Here is a 15,912-nt window from a genome sequence, read left to right as displayed (position 1 = left end):
GTTTGTTCGCTTACACTTGTTTATTTCAGTGAACTTTGTAAAGCACTATGAGACACTCTGTTGTGATATTGGGCTCTACAAATAAAATTGAATTGAAATTGAATTGAATTGAAATGTGCATGTTTTGGCACTGGTGTGTCCATACATATTAGGAGTATCACCTGATGAAAATCTGATGTTAGAAAGATGTTAAAACCACAGATATGACAAATTTGTTTTCATAATTTCTCCCTAGCTATCCAACTAGTGAGCCGCCATTTGGGGGTGATGTCATTGTCTACATAACGGGGTTGCTTCAGTAGCTTGTACCTAAACTTGTGTTATAAAGTTATAAAATAAAAACCTGGAACTGAACTTCCTCTGAACTGATCGTCCACACTTAACTGCCTTGACAAGTAGACAGCAGAGCAACTTACACACACTTCTTCTGTCTTTTTCCTTCAAAATATAAACACTGCTATAACAGCAAAAACATAAATTCACTCAGAGCTTTTTGCTAAGAGGCAACTCCATAACAATAGATCACACATGCTTTTGAGCCGACATGGTGCGGGACCCGAGCAGCGGTACGGGTGGAAGAAGCCGTGGAGCCGGTGCTTTGGGGGGAGGAGCGGATTGGTAAACACTACATGTTGTCAGTGTGGCTGCTTCATGTGCTGGAGGTGGAAACGCTCCCCCTGAAAGATGTCCGAGCCGAAACATCAGTGCATGTGTAGCTCTTGTCTGAATGACACAGTTTTGTTTATATGGTTCCCCGGGTACTAATTACTTGCTAAAACGTGGCGTTAGCTAACTGTTAGTTGACGTTGACAACTGTTTTTCAATTTGATTGCTGATCCACCAGCAGGTTGATATTTTTCCCTCAAGTGTGCCATCAACAGTAAATCCAGTAAATCCAGTTAGTTCAAAGCCACCCCAGTCACAGGGTTAGCAAAAACTGGTGTAAAATGAAAAAAGGAAACAGGTAAAGGTCCTAACTATGTTGTGTAATTATAATGATAATCATATGAGCATTTACACTGATCAATGGTAATGTTCTGTTAACAGTGTTGCCCAGCGCACACTGTGCGGTCCAGCTGTGTTGGCAGTGCAGAAAAAGGGTAATGGACTGTAGCTGTTAAACACCTTCCATTCATACTCAACCACTCACACCATTCATACACAAGAGCTACCATGCAAGGTGCAAACCATTCACACATATACGCACACCAGAGCACAGCTTCGTAGGCAATTTGTGGACGGCTCTATTACTGAGCCACAGCCGCCCAAATGGGATACCAGTGACCTGTCACTGCAGTATGTTGTGCAGAGCAAGACAAAGGAAAACTGAACAGTAAGGGTTCATGAAATTCTTCAAAGATGAGAGGAGAGATGCTATGAGAAATGTCATCTTTTGAAGAGCTGTCACTCTGAAAGCTATTGTTCATCACTGTTGTTGTTATGGTTGTGGTATGGGCTCAATCCACTCGAGGAACGATTTTTAAAACAATATATTTATACTTATAGTCATCTGTCTAGGTGTGGAAGGCCCTTAAATTCTACGCTCCCTAAAGAATTATCACAGAAGTGCTCTTAGGCAAAGCACTTGACCCATATCTACACCAGCGGAGCTGCTCAGTGTCCAGCAGACAACTACAGTCCTCCCAAATGTGACTATGTCCCAATTCAGAGGCTAGATTCTCTAAAGGACAAGGCCCACAAACTGGTCCCTTATAAGACCCAAGCCTCTTCATGCACCTCGGCCCCCTCATCAAGTCAAATATTTCAGAGATTATGTGACAATGCTACCTTTAAATGGCCAAAGGAGTAGATACTAATCAGAAAGTGGGGCAAAATTGCTGACATCCCAGATTACAATATGATTTATATTTCATTTAAACATGTGACAAATGGATGACAAATTTATACAAGGTTAATTATAAACATATCCATTTAACGTCCATTGCTCTGAAATGCCCTGTGATTCACAACATGTCCAGGGTGGAAATAAGAACCGCGGCGTGCCTGCTGCCATTATTTACACCCTACTGTACTTTTCTAATTGGTTTGAATCAAGTGATATATTTACCAGCTATCGATGATAATCTGACAGCAAATACCTCATGAATTTGACAGATTGATGACACATTTGATTTCTCAACTCTACAAGTTGGGAATTGACTGGTGCACATGAAAAGGATACACCCGACGAAGGATATACCAAGAATATCCTCCAAATTCAGGCAAAAGAAGGCTGCATCTCTCAGGCCCTGTCAGCTCATTGTGACATATTTGGCCTACACAGCTGCAGACTTTAAAGGATCAAACATGTGAATTTGAAATCAGCACTGTGGAGCAATGCTCAAAAGAGCATCCAAAATCAGTGAGCATTCCCTGGATAAACAAGTTAAAAATGCCTGTGAACTGATAAATACTTGGGCATTTTCTAAGCTCTTTGCCTCCCCAGCTCTTTAATGGCTCGTTCCATCACAGAGTAATCTTTCCATTTTCTCATTTTCAGATCGATAGGGACTCAGGGAGAATGAAAGGCCTATTTCCTCTCAAATAGGGATAAAGCTCAACCACATGGGGCCGTCTCATGTTTTCTAATCATCTCAGCCAGACTACAGGACCAGATGAAGTGGCACCAAGTGTAAGGAACAAGTCAATCTTTGAATTGTAGTACACAGAGTAAAGTTAAAATCATTCCAGTCTGCTAAAAAAAGGAGACTCATAGTTGTTTAAAGACTATAAATAACATTGTATCATTAGAACTGTGAAGTTTTAAGGCGGAGAGGGAGAGACAGTCAGAGAGAGCAGCTTCAGTAATGTAGTAACCCACACAAACCGATGAAAAATTGGAAGCTTGGAAAGTGAAAGCAGTGTGAAGCCTGTACGGGAACGGTACCCTTCACGCACCCACTCAACAGCATCTGCTGTGTCTGCAGAGGTTTTGTGTAATGGGGAGAGGACGATGGAGCAACTGAAGGACTTAGCAACGATGTTTCTCCACTTTTATCCAACAGGAACATCTCCCCTGGTGTCTGACCCCAACACTTAGCTTTGCCTGTAAACAAAGGGCCCTGACAGACACATTCAATTAATCAATGCTTTTCCTCACACATCACCACGCAGTTTTTCGAAGCCTCGCTCACTGCCCCGGGGTGCTGGTTCACTCCAACATTCCCACAGCACACAGCTACACTGCTTCAGACCCGCTGAGCCCTGGAGAGCACCGAACACCATAGACAGAGTAATAACAGGATAAATGATTATTGACACTGTAAGACTGATTTTAAGTCAGTCTTACACTGTTGGCTACATTGGGTGAGGTTAGGTTTGACAGAATCATCCTGGAAATGCCTCGTTTATTGCCTCGTGCTGGCAGCTATCCAACAGATGCTCAAGGAATGAGAGACAAAAGCTATGTGCAAAATGTTTCCATTACAATTAAAAGGTGCAGTGCTACCTGTAGGTATTTCCAATTCGATATATTATTAGCATTCAGAATGCACATTAGCCCTTTGGCTACTGCAATATTAGCATTCAAGATATTGCTAACAAGTTCATCAATATGCAGGCAAATGCAAGCCCGAGCTAGATTTGAGGCTCAGGTAGCATTAGCATGCAGAGGGTAGTGCGATTTTGTAGTGGGGATGGGGGAGGGTACAGACTAAGTGATTAGCGGGAAGAGCTCTTACTTCACATGCAAAATCAGCGTTGGGCTCGGTCACAGCGTTAAAGGCTAATGAAACAGAACTTGGGCGAGAGAGAAGGAATGAGTGGTCAGGCAATGGGGGCATGGTTGGTATCCTTCCAGCAGAGCCATGCTCACGCACTTAAAATGGGGGATTCAGACTCCTTCTCACACTAAAAGCACACAGAGATGCACCAGTACCCAGCTCTTTCTGTCTCACGCAGGTATGGGCATATGGATGCACAGTTTACTTCAATTATATAAAAAGTAATCACAGACACAAATACACAACCACACACACACATCTCAGGGGGCTGCAGTATTTTGGCAGTAAGCAGCCTGTTTACAAGTGGATAATCCAAGGTCCCTGTGATTAAAACGGCTCCAAAGCGCTCCTGACACTCCATTACCCAGCATGCCCCGGGTGAGGCAGGATTGTACATATTGATTTCACGCCTCATTAGACTTCCTGTCTAACAATGTCATTGTTCTTCCTGGTTCTACAGTATTCTGCATTGTTCAGAAATGACCAGGTATAACTCTGGGAGGGGACTGTGGACACTTAACAAATGAACACATTAATACTGAGACAGGCCTTGTTGGGGCATCATGGAGGAAACGTTGGCAGGCCGCAGACTTCTGACCCAGTTTTCATTAGTTAGTAGTCGCTATGGACAAATTCGCATAAAAGACCAGAATGGCCCTTCAAAACAAGCCGTTCTTTTAGTTCTTTACTTATTTTCCTTCAGTTTTACGGCTGAAGTGATCATTAAACATCAGCAACAACTAAGAGGGCGAATGTGTCAGAGTAACACAGGATAGATCTGTGTTGTAAGGCTGTAGGGAGGGGGTGAGTGTCACTGTGCCTGGCACAGCTTTTCAAATGTCGAGAGCAGTTTCATTTTTTGATGAAGTTGAATGTCAATACTTGATTCAAATTCAAATAATTCAGGTATTTAAGGTGTGTTGGAGGTAGACGGTTTACAACAACTACACAATGAAAATGGCGAATGCAGCGATTGCTATGATCACACAGTATGGAATCAATAGTGGGTACATTCATTGGCTTAGGGGAGTTCCCACCAGTGTGCAAAAGCTCCTGACTGCTGACAGAGGCAGCACCTGCAGCTAGCCATTAAGGAGGCAAAGAGCATGTTCTGCTACTGGCTTTTTCAAAATTATCAGCAAAAACTGCAGTTGAGGGACCACTAGCTCTAGAAAGATGTATATTGTAAGTACACCCTTATTCTTCATCAGCTTTGATGGAAAAGTTTCGCTTCGTGGTTGTTTTTCACTGAGAAAGTTTTTGTTTTTTGGTGAGCTTCCCAGCAGTCTTGGAGTGTTTGTATTGGATCATTTATCCCTGCCACAGAGAGTGTACAAACAGCATTGTACTGTGATTCCACTTTCACTGATTGACCTTCAAACGGTAATTGGCAAGTCCGGTTTGGTAGTTGTCTCAGAGTGCTGGGTATTGGATAGCTGCCACTGAAACTCGGCTCTCTCTCTCTCTCTTTCCCTCTCTCTCCTCATTTTACTCTCTTGTATGCCTGCTCTTCCTCTTTTTCTTTCCCTCTCTCATTTAATTTACCAACCAATAACATTTTCCCCCTCTCTCATCCCAAATCTTCTTAATTTTTCTCATCCCCTTCTCTGTCTCATTCACACACACATTTATTATGCTTCATCTCTCTCTGTGTCTCCCTCTGTCTCTCTCTGTGTCTCCCTCTGTCTCCCTCTGTCTCCCTCTGTCTCTCTCTGTCTCTCTGTGTCTCCCTCTGTCTCTCTGTGTCTCCCTCTGTCTCTCTGTGTCTCCCTCTGTCTCTCTCTGTCTCTCTGTGTCTCCCTCTGTCTCTCTGTGTCTCCCTCTGTCTCTCTGTGTCTCCCTCTGTCTCTCTCTGTCTCTCTCTGTCTCTCTCTGTCTCTCAGTGTCTCTCTCTGTCTCTCTCTGTCTCTCTCGCCCAAAGCATGGCAGCTGCGGTAGCATGTAGCCTGCCAGCTGCCAGTTATGATGATGTTGACAGTACAGTGGGGGTGCTGGCTGGGTGATGTTGACTAAATGGAACATTGCAGCACCACTGGCAGACACAAACTCAAGTTCATGCACTAACACACACACGTGCGCGCACACACACACACATACACCAAACTACACACACAACAACAGTGCCAAAGAGCACAACAGCCTTCGGGCCAACTAATAATTCTTCCCAGCCGCAGCCAGAGCGAGGCAGCTGAACACCACCCTTTTCTGCTCTAGTCTCCCACAGATGCTCTCTCAGTGAGTAAATGGCAGAGGGACATGGCTACTGTGACATACCTCCCACTCAAGTTTGCATCAAAATTGTTTACAAGTCACCTTGACAGCGTTTAGCTTTATCTAAAAGCCACAAGGAAAAGCCTCTTCAGGAAGAAGACTTTTACATTAATGCTGCACTTGGTATTTGTGAGTAAATCAGGTGTTCTGAAGGCTGCAGAAACACGTGGTGAACTAGACAGCACACACAGCACCGCTCTGTGCTCAATGAATGACTGATAAGGCAACTGATGGAAAACTGTTTTACTGCAGTGTTATCTGTTATTTGTGCCTGTGTGTGTGTGTGTGTGTGTGTGTGTGTGTGTGTGTGCACGAATAAGTGCCTGTGTGTAGAAAGCATCCATGTCTCCCATTCTTTCCTGCTGGATGTGTTAACACACACACACACACACACACACACAGCATGCATAGATGAACATGTACTGTAAACAGTAGATATGTAAAAATCAGTCCGGTCACACATCGAAAACACACAGACACAGACACAGGCACGGTGAAAGAGACAAATGTTGAAGGACACCAAGGACACACACAGAATGAAAGAGCCACCAAACCCAATTTCCAGCCTGAAAACCACTGGCAGAGTGGCTAGCAGAGAGCTTCGAAGTACAAAAAGCTTTGAACCAACACATCCACTCCCTGAATGTGCTGTCAAAGTTCTAACTGTGGGGTGATATCACAGAGTCATTTCAGAGTTAACCTCTGCCACAGCAGAAAGAGAACAAACATTACAATTCACAAATCTCTTTAGCAATCATTCACTTCACTCAACTATCTTGTCTAACACTTGATTATTCCACAGCTACGCGAAGACGTAAACTCGTGCATTCATAAGTCTATGGAAAAAGTAATTTTAGGCCAAATGACATCACATGACTGATGCCATTACTGTAATTACGTTTGGCCACTATGTAAAATTGTACACTGTATAAAAGAAGTGGACGTACTGTAGGTCTGAGAAGTGAAGCCATTGCAGAAATGCCTCAATGCTTTCTTCCTAATGACCAAGAGAGGGGCAACACTGCTGCTGCAAAAAGAAGTCCAATTGTGTGCAAGTCTATGTGGAAATGACGCTACTTCTCACTTGAGTGATTAGATCAGTGAACATTGTCTCAGTGAGTCTTCGTCAATACAACATGATGACAACATTTTGTAAATTATGGCCCCATTTAGGCTAAAACAGACAACAAAGCAGGGCATGCTTTTGGGCAGGACTACCATGTGACTAACCAATTATAGGCAGGTCAGGCCTAAACCTATTAGACGTGTGGGTCACTTTTGATTCTGGGATGGTGACAGCAGTGGTAACAATGCGAAACTCAAGGCCTCAAAACTAAAGTCCACAAACCAGTGAGTGCTACAGCTATTTCTTATATAGAGTCTATGTGACAAAATGGCTTCAAAGCCTGATGCACATCCAGGGCTCTTGGTTCTGCTCAGTGTTTTTCTTGTGCACTCTCATATCACTTTCTTCAGTGTTATGATCACCAGTCCCCCACTAGAGATGAAATAAAGAAGCTTCATAATAAATACATGAAAATAATGGATTAAGAAAGCTCTTCACCTTATGAAAGCAACACAAGCAATTGTCCGACCAATGAGAATTTAGTCACACAAGAACATATCGACCAACCCAACATCAGCTCTACTGAAGCCACAAGGCTTTTTATGAGTTGCTGTATTTGACAGTATTGGGTGTGTGAGAGGTTTCATTTCTTCCTCATCATTCATACCAGCTGCAAAACGAAGCTGTCAAACCTAGCAATAGACAGTGTGTCAATACAGGAGAGAGAATAGTAGAGATGGATGGTGAGGCAGAGAAGCAGAGAAGTCCATTAGGATACACATGTATGCAAACAACACAGCAGCTACAAGAATTACATTTCAGAGCAAGTTGTGAACCACACGCTGACACCTACACACTTTTAAAGCAACTTCTATAAGTGTTGGAGAATGCTGAAGTGTTGAAAATATGCAAGACCAGTAAATAACCAGAACAGCGCTCAAGCTTGGTAAGAGCATATTAGCAAAAGGAAAGTTTTCAGCTCACTCTAAAGGCCAATGAAGTGCACTCAAGCTCCAGCAAAGAAAAGCAGCCTGGAGAATAAATCGGCAGCCTAGATGATAGAATACATTGCCCTCTCCTCTCTTAAAAAGACCTTGCTCCTTTCAAACTGAAAGCCTCCATCAATTGTGAACCCTTGATAACTCGAGTGGTGTGAGGATATTTTCAGCTCACAAGCAACAAACTCAAAGCACGATGCAGACAGGGCGAGTGCTTTTGTAGATGTGGAAGAGGAAGCATACAGTGCGGTCATTCAAATTTTGTGCACGGGGGAAAAAAGTTCACATTCAAACTAAATGACAAAATCAAAAAATCAAAATGACATGAATGACAATTCAAAATGTGCAGTTGATGAGCGCAACAGACCGTCTGCAGTAGTGTGTCATGTGATCCAGCAAAGGGTGGGGGAGGGATGTGCACATTCAAATTCATTCAAACAAATTGTGTGTCTTTACAAATTTGTTCAAATGTGATTTTTGGAAAAATTCTCTGCGTTGCATTTCAATGAAAAACTTTGTTTTGATGGAAAATACATTTTATGTGCAAGCAAACCCACTAACAATATCAAAGATGATAAAAAATGATATTACCAGACTGGGGTCCATTGTTTGAAGTAACCACACACACACACCACACACACATTCACACTCTCTAGCATGAGTCACCCCCGTGGGTTCATAAATCATATTACCTCTACTTCCTCCAAGTCACTTACTGTGATGGTATCCACGTGTGCAGAATGAAAACATACATACATGCACACACACCCTGGAGTATTATAAAGTGACAAACCGTATGTGTCCGGGATGCATTGAATCATGCAGTAATTGGCCTGTAAAAGATTCATTGTGATTTTAAATGCAAAGAGTGATGCAATGTGTATACTGTGCACGTTAAATGTGTTTCCATAAACAAAGAATGATCTTTTCTTTTATGAACTGTATGAACTGCCAATTCATGGTCTGAAATCTTCCACTGGGTATTGTAAGTTTGACTCATCTCCTTTTCCAGCCTGCCTGGTTTTGACTTGTACCTGTTCTCAACTTGTAGAAAGCTTTTACTTTATCTGGTCTCAGAGCTTTTGGGTTCAACCCTGTGTGTTATCTCACCAGCAAAAAGTTAAACATTGAGTAGGTACTATAACAATATCAAACATATTTAAATGGCGCTTGCTTGATGGAAAAGATCAAACGTATTGTGGAGAAAAAATCAGAAGGGTAATGAGTGATAAACAGTTGGAGCCCTTTTCAGCAATAGAAACTAAAAGCTAATAAAAGCACATTTATTCAAAACAGCACTCAGACATAAAAAGCTCTGGTCATATAATGGCTAAGTCATGCAGCCAGCATGATCCAAGGGAACAAAGCACAATTTTTTTAAAACCCTAAAAATATTCTTCTAAAAGATCCAAAAGCATTTTTCTGTGGCAGGAGTCTCTGTTGTTTTTATCCTTGTACTTTTCTAGCTCTAAAGGGTGCATACTCATAACTGTTTACCAATAATAATCGATCAATAACAGAATGCGAATGTAAAAAAAAATTAATTGGCCAGATCCTAAAATCTGGAGATGAAGAACACAAAGCATCACCTCCTCTAAGCCGGAGTATTTTTCTCAGGAAAGATTAACTGCCTGCTGGGTGTTCGGAATAGCATATATAACAGCTTTCATTAAACTCATTATAGGTGCAATCATTAAATCAGAGTATCAATTGGGGATGAAGCAAAACATGAAATAACATGCAGATGGCAATTTAGCAAGAAACAAGGTTAAATTGCCATGGCCTGTTCCAGAAACAGAGCAGGACATTCACTCTCGATAAATGAAAATTTGCAGGAAACTGACTTATATTGGTCTCCATGGAGCTCTCCTGAGGCAACCTGAGAAATGATGCAACATAGTGCAAAGCATCTTGAACTCGAATGGCTCAAACTGTAGCAGTACAGAAGTCGTTAAATATGAAAAATCTAACGAGAGATAGCCGATATTTATCTGAGAATGTGGAGATTTTTTTTGCAGGAAGAAAATTTCCTGTTGAGCTTCCCGAGCGTCCTGTTGTGCTACCTTCAAAGTGACCCCTGGCTTTGCGTGTCTTAAAACGGGTAACTCTAAAAGGACAATCCACAAGAATGTAACGTAACACTCGAGAATATTGCATTTTTCAACTTTAGTGAAAGATTTTGGTCAAACTGTTTGGTTTTGATTTGATTAATATATGAATATGATTTCATCAATTATAATCTAGGGGGAAGATGTGAACATCTGTGTGTCTTACTGGTGAGGGTCCTCAAAAACAACTGGGACAAAAATAGCTGGGGACTTCATATGCTTTGGAGGAGACACATGGCACACTTTCAGAGACCCCAGGCTGACAGAGGGAGTTAGCAGTGATGATGAGTGTAGTACACAGATAATTGTCCATGCCATGTTCCAGGCCCATCGTTATAGCAAAGCCCCAGGAGTGAGTGCTCACCGAGACAAAGTAGCACGACTACAGGCTATATGGTTTTCATTGTCAGGTATCTTGATTAAATCTCAGAGACTTCACTAGAATAGCAGTGTATTTGCACCCTCTAACGAGTTACCACTTTGGCTGTTGGAGTGGGTCTCTCATGGGGAATTACACCAACTTTTGTGTGTGACCAGCGGAAACTAGGCAGAATGGGCCAGTGCCCACGGTCCATGAGCTAACAGTCCCCCAAGTGCTTTTCCACAAAAATACAGAATCAACAGATAGCGTACAGGAGAGACTGAATTTCAGCTGGCAAACTAAGGTATGCTTAGCATCGAAAATTAAATGACAACCAAGGTAATCAAGAAAATGTTCGGCTCTGTGAAATGGAAAATGAATCAGCCTTGGAATTTAATAAAGCGGTTTGTGTTTTTGCACACATGGCCCAGTACAGCTATGCAGTTTGATTTAAAATGCCTATGTCACTTTTATGTCACTTGTATTTAACATGGGTCTATTTGCTGCTTCACTAATACACTTTTACTGTCAGTCCGACATTAACATATGTGGTAAGAGTAGCCTACACTTGAGTGAAAGTCATTATTAGACTTATTAACTAATTAAGAATTTAAGTGAGCTGAGTAAGTGGTGTTGCCATTTTGTGTTTTTTTATGCAGTATGTTTCTTCTCCTCATGGTATGAATAGGTAGCCTACTGGTCAAAGGCAATGCATCTGCAAAGTTAAGATAAAAGAAAGGGAATTATATATAAATGTAGTATTGCTGTACTGAAGATCCATCCAGTTTCACAAATGTTGATTTTCTGCGACACCAACTGGCAAAGACAGCAGTCGAACTCATGACTGTTATAAAGGTCCCATATCTTAACACTTATAGCTATGTCTGTACCACTTCTGCAATGGTGTTAACAAAAAAAAAAGTGCCGATTTGATTTCCCCCCACTTTTCTAAGGCCCTCTTTCTGTCCCTCCCACACAGTCAGACTTGGCTGCTAGGTGGAAGTAACCACCCACTAGTAATTAACACTCATGAGTAAAATGCTCTGACTGGATAAGCACAGTCTGCTGACACATTAGCACTGTCAGCCCTTGCAGCGTGGCCTCCTCCATAGCTGCACGGAACATCAGACGCGAGAGCCCTGTGGAGGCCATGTTGGCCCCGGAGACGGTAAAAAAAAAAAAAAAAACATGGTCTTAATCTCAATAGCGTCACTCAGAGGTTTCTGAAAAGCCAAAATGGAGTTCGGTGGGCAGCTCTGTGGTCACTGCCATCTTGGAAGTGTACTCTCGGCTAGTCCAAAAATGGGCAGAGAGGCAGACCTAATGCAGGCTGAATGAAGCCTGGTTGCTGAGACAATGCTTGAAGACTCATCATGTTGAAGTTAGCATCGGTAAAACACCAATGGAACCGTTTCAGAAAATGAACGCATTAGAACAGACAAACGCAGAGGGAGACACTACTGGGCTCCTGCCTGCCCCGCAGCTTCAAACCTGCTGCCTGCCTGCACACAGCTGCGTATTGTGATTACTCTCAGCAGCATGCATGGGAGTGATTTACAGTATAATATACTTCAATAACGTTGTACTTCTCGCCACAACCTGTCACTCAAAGCAGCCATGCCCTTATTTATGCATAACTTTAAGCCTTAGCATAATTCAAATGGGTGAGTTATAAAAATTCCCCCCAGTGCAGTTATCATGAATGGAGAAATTAGCTGTAGAGACCAAAACTAGTTTTTTGTACCAGGCTGTAGACATGTTTCTTACTACTGTAGAGTTGGGCATGTTAGCATGGAGGTCAAAGGGGACTGACTCGCTTTTGGAGCCAGCCTCAAACGGCCAGTTAAGGGACTGCAGTTTTTTTTTCATTTCTCCGTTGGCTTCATTTTCCAGCCCCTGAGGTTGCCGCTTGGCTGACATAAAATGACATCCAAGACATTATAGCTGCCAGGCTGTCTGCAGTCTAGCTGTGGGGGAGTCAGAGGAATGGTAGTAGTAAGCAACTTCAAATTTTCAGCTTTTGGTCTACACCCCTGAGTTTATAAGCAAACACGCAGCACTGTCTAAAAGCATTTTCACCATATGGGATCTTTAAAACACCCCCTCATAAACCTTTAGTGTCACAGACTGCTTACATCACCTCCTATCATCTTACCCTCTCTGAACACTGCATGAATTCATTGTCAGAATACTTCCTATTTCATTCTTGAAATCCCTAACAAACGTCAGGGCTAACATTGGTAAGAAAATCATTTTTTCGTTGACCACCAGTAACACACAGAGCAGACAGATGGTGTCTATTAAATGGGATCCGAGCCATGTGTGTATCCTCGCTGCAACACAACAGTGTAGAGCGATGTGTGTTAAACATGATGATGTGCCTCAGTGGGAGTGGGTCTGCTGGGTTACTGGAGCATTGTGTTCGCATGCAGACACACACATGATCCCAGGCATGCACACCTGGGCAGAGTCAGTCAGCGTCAGTGAGAGGCACATAAGGTGTCAGAACTATATTTAGTGTTAAGCTTTTATCACATAATTACATCATGCATCTATTACACATTGGCAAATGCATGCACACACATTTGGTGAATACAAAAAGCCACAAATCCATACATAGAAATCAATAAAAAAAAAAAACATGTTCTATATATACACACATCTAAGATTAAAATGATCGCATAATATCACACTTCCGTCTTGTCCACAGCATTGATTATTTTGTACAGACAGTAAGGTGTGCCTAATGTGGAAATTGTTATTCATGAAAAAGCATGGTGTTGTGCTAATAGACCTGCTGAAGGTAAGTCCCTTATAAACATGCACACTACCCTGTCTTCAAACAACTCTGTAGGACCACAAACACTGTGAGGACCGCAGGTGCAAAGACGCTGTACAAGTATATAGTGGAAACATCTGTTAAATGTATGCTTCTTTGCAAGTATTGATTTTAGAGGATTCTTCACATAAAAAAAAAAATCAATGCATTAAATGTGTGTATGTGTATGTAATGTATGTCCTGGTGAGTCTAGTGTAGAGACTTTATGACAAAGGGCATTCACATAGAGTCCAAATGTAAGTATCAATACTATTTGTGGAGAATTAATAGTCTGCTTGCCCCTCTGGTCTGTTAAGTTGACTAATGTTACTGTGAGGTCATTTGTATTTGGTTACTATGCTGTACAACCACTGTCTTCTTCTGCTGACCAATATGGTGTCGCAGGTCAAACACCTTAATAGAGGTGAGCCACTCTGACTGACTGAGGATTGTTTGTTTTGTTACTAAATGTGCCCCTTACTCATCTGCATCCTACATCTCTCCAAAGACAAAGAAAGGTTGGAGGAAAAGGACCAAACCCCTACATCTATGCAGTAACATCTACAGTGGTTCATTTTTCAACTCACTACTTTGTGTCAGTGTTGCATTAGTATGGTGTGTGTATGGTGACCAGTAAAGCTGCATGAATCTGGCTAGATCAGGTATGCTTCAATGATCCAGTGATGTTAGGGCACTGAGACATTTTCTGATGGGGATTGCAGCAGTCACTGCAGCCTGTTCCCTCCAAAGTGCTGGTACATAGAGCTGATTAGGCTCATTGTAACATAAAACTCTGAAAACCTGAATGCAAAGGCATTCCTGTTACTTTTCTGATGATGGAACAAGGAACTAATTTTGAATGTTCAAAGCTTCTTTTCTCTGGGGAGGAGATTTTAGATCTGTCGCACTGCAGAGGAAAATAAGACTTCAACAATGGCTACATGTGTGTGATGTATTCCCTTTTGGGCAACTTCTGTGCATTTGCTCTCCCCCACAGGAGGACCGAGCTGCGGGTTCAAATCTGGTCCAAAGCATGGATCTGTCTAAACCCAGGCACGCTTCAGTGATTCTATAATGTGAGAGCACTTAGAGGTTCTCTGGAGGAGAAAAAATACAAATGAATGCCATTTGCAGGGAAAAAAAAAAGTTAAATTGCCATCAGCACTTGTCCTTCACTCACTGAGGGTAAATGGAATATTTTGAGATATTAAATTAAGGAGAACTTCAGCGTCAATGTAGGTAGCCAAAATGATAAATCCAGGGTGTATTGCAGTTGCTGATGCGCTAAATCCAAATGAAACAGCATTCCATTACACAAAGGAAGTCCAAGGCTAAACACAAAGCAACAAATGCAATTAGTGAGAACTTGAGGTTTTTTCAGAGGGACTCTGGCTCAAAATGTCTTTTCATCACGCAAGCAAGGGTCGTGCACATGTTTGTGTATGAGGTTGTTTGATTTATTCTTAATTAAAGTAAAAAATAAACACAGAGAGAAGCCTACGGAATTAATTGTGCAAGCTTACACAGCATGCACACATGCCCGATGGTAATCAAGGCTGCTGAATGTGACGTTTTTCTGCAAAACTCCCACTCTGACACAAAACTGTATCAATCAAACTCAAAGTTATTTCCTCTCTAAACGTTCCCTTGTCGTGTCTCTTTTGTGGCATCTTAAGGAAAACCCATCTCACTCCTTTCAACCCTGACTCAAATCATTCCATCTTGCTCCTCTTCTCAGCCTTCTCTATGTCCTCCCTTCCTTCCATATTTCCCAATTCCTCTGCTAACTTGTAACCAGGCAGCATTATGGCCTATCTTGCAACACTGCAGCTACCTTCCAACACTCCCTGTCCTAATTGCCTTGATTCTAATGGCAATTTCAATTATGTCTTCTTGGCTACAGCTCTTCCTCTGTAATCTCCATCATTTCCATCCATTACACTTTCACATTCCCTGGGCAACCATCAATCTTTGGTTTCTTTTAAACACTTTAAAGCAGCAGAGGGCCTTTTTTCTCCAACTAACAACCTCTTGACCTTCAAGGAATATGAGGGAAGAGAAGAGGAAAGAGCAAGAGAAAGACTAACAAAAGCAAAAATGTGCCTCTTCACAGCAAAACACAATACAGGTTTGGCACATATACAACACACACGTGAACAATGGACAGTTCCTACCTGCTCTTTGACAGAGGCGAGGATGGAGGAGGTCGTCTCTGTCTCAGATCTGTCTCCATTGGAGGCTGGCATCACAGGGGGGACCATCGCCCCCTTCTCCTGCTCTGCTGGCTGCTCTGGCACCGGCATCCCTAATAGCAACACACACACACACAAAGAAGAAACATGGTTAAGCTGCTTGCAGTTTTAAGTACAAAAAAAAGGGGCAAGTAAAAATGGGTAATATCAATCCAATTTTAAAGAATGCAGTCAGCTCAAGAAATCTGCTTTTGAGAAAAAGGAGACCTCTGCTGCCACCTTGCATCTGTGCAGGATTATCTAATCAATTTCACTTTGATTTGGAGAAACGGAGAAGTGGCATTGCTGCAACAATTCAGGCATTGTAAGAGTGAGA

At 42.2% G+C, this 15,912-nt stretch overlaps 1 protein-coding gene across 1 annotated transcript in view; it reads right to left on the bottom strand.

The window, feature by feature from the left end:
• The window catches only part of ctnnd2a (catenin (cadherin-associated protein), delta 2a), a 198,274-nt gene extending 182,627 nt beyond the window's left edge, over positions 1-15,647 (bottom strand). The window contains exon 1 of the mRNA XM_070853339.1: positions 15,519-15,647. Coding sequence (XP_070709440.1) covers positions 15,519-15,647 — 129 coding nt within the window. The remainder of the gene's footprint in view (positions 1-15,518) is intronic.
• Positions 15,648-15,912: the final 265 nt, after the last annotated feature.

Source organism: Pempheris klunzingeri, chromosome 21 (genome assembly GCF_042242105.1).
Source record: "Pempheris klunzingeri isolate RE-2024b chromosome 21, fPemKlu1.hap1, whole genome shotgun sequence".
Taxonomy (NCBI): Eukaryota; Metazoa; Chordata; class Actinopteri; order Acropomatiformes; family Pempheridae; genus Pempheris; species Pempheris klunzingeri.
Note: the sequence above shows the minus strand (reverse complement) of the source record. Positions and strands in the feature narration are given on the sequence as shown.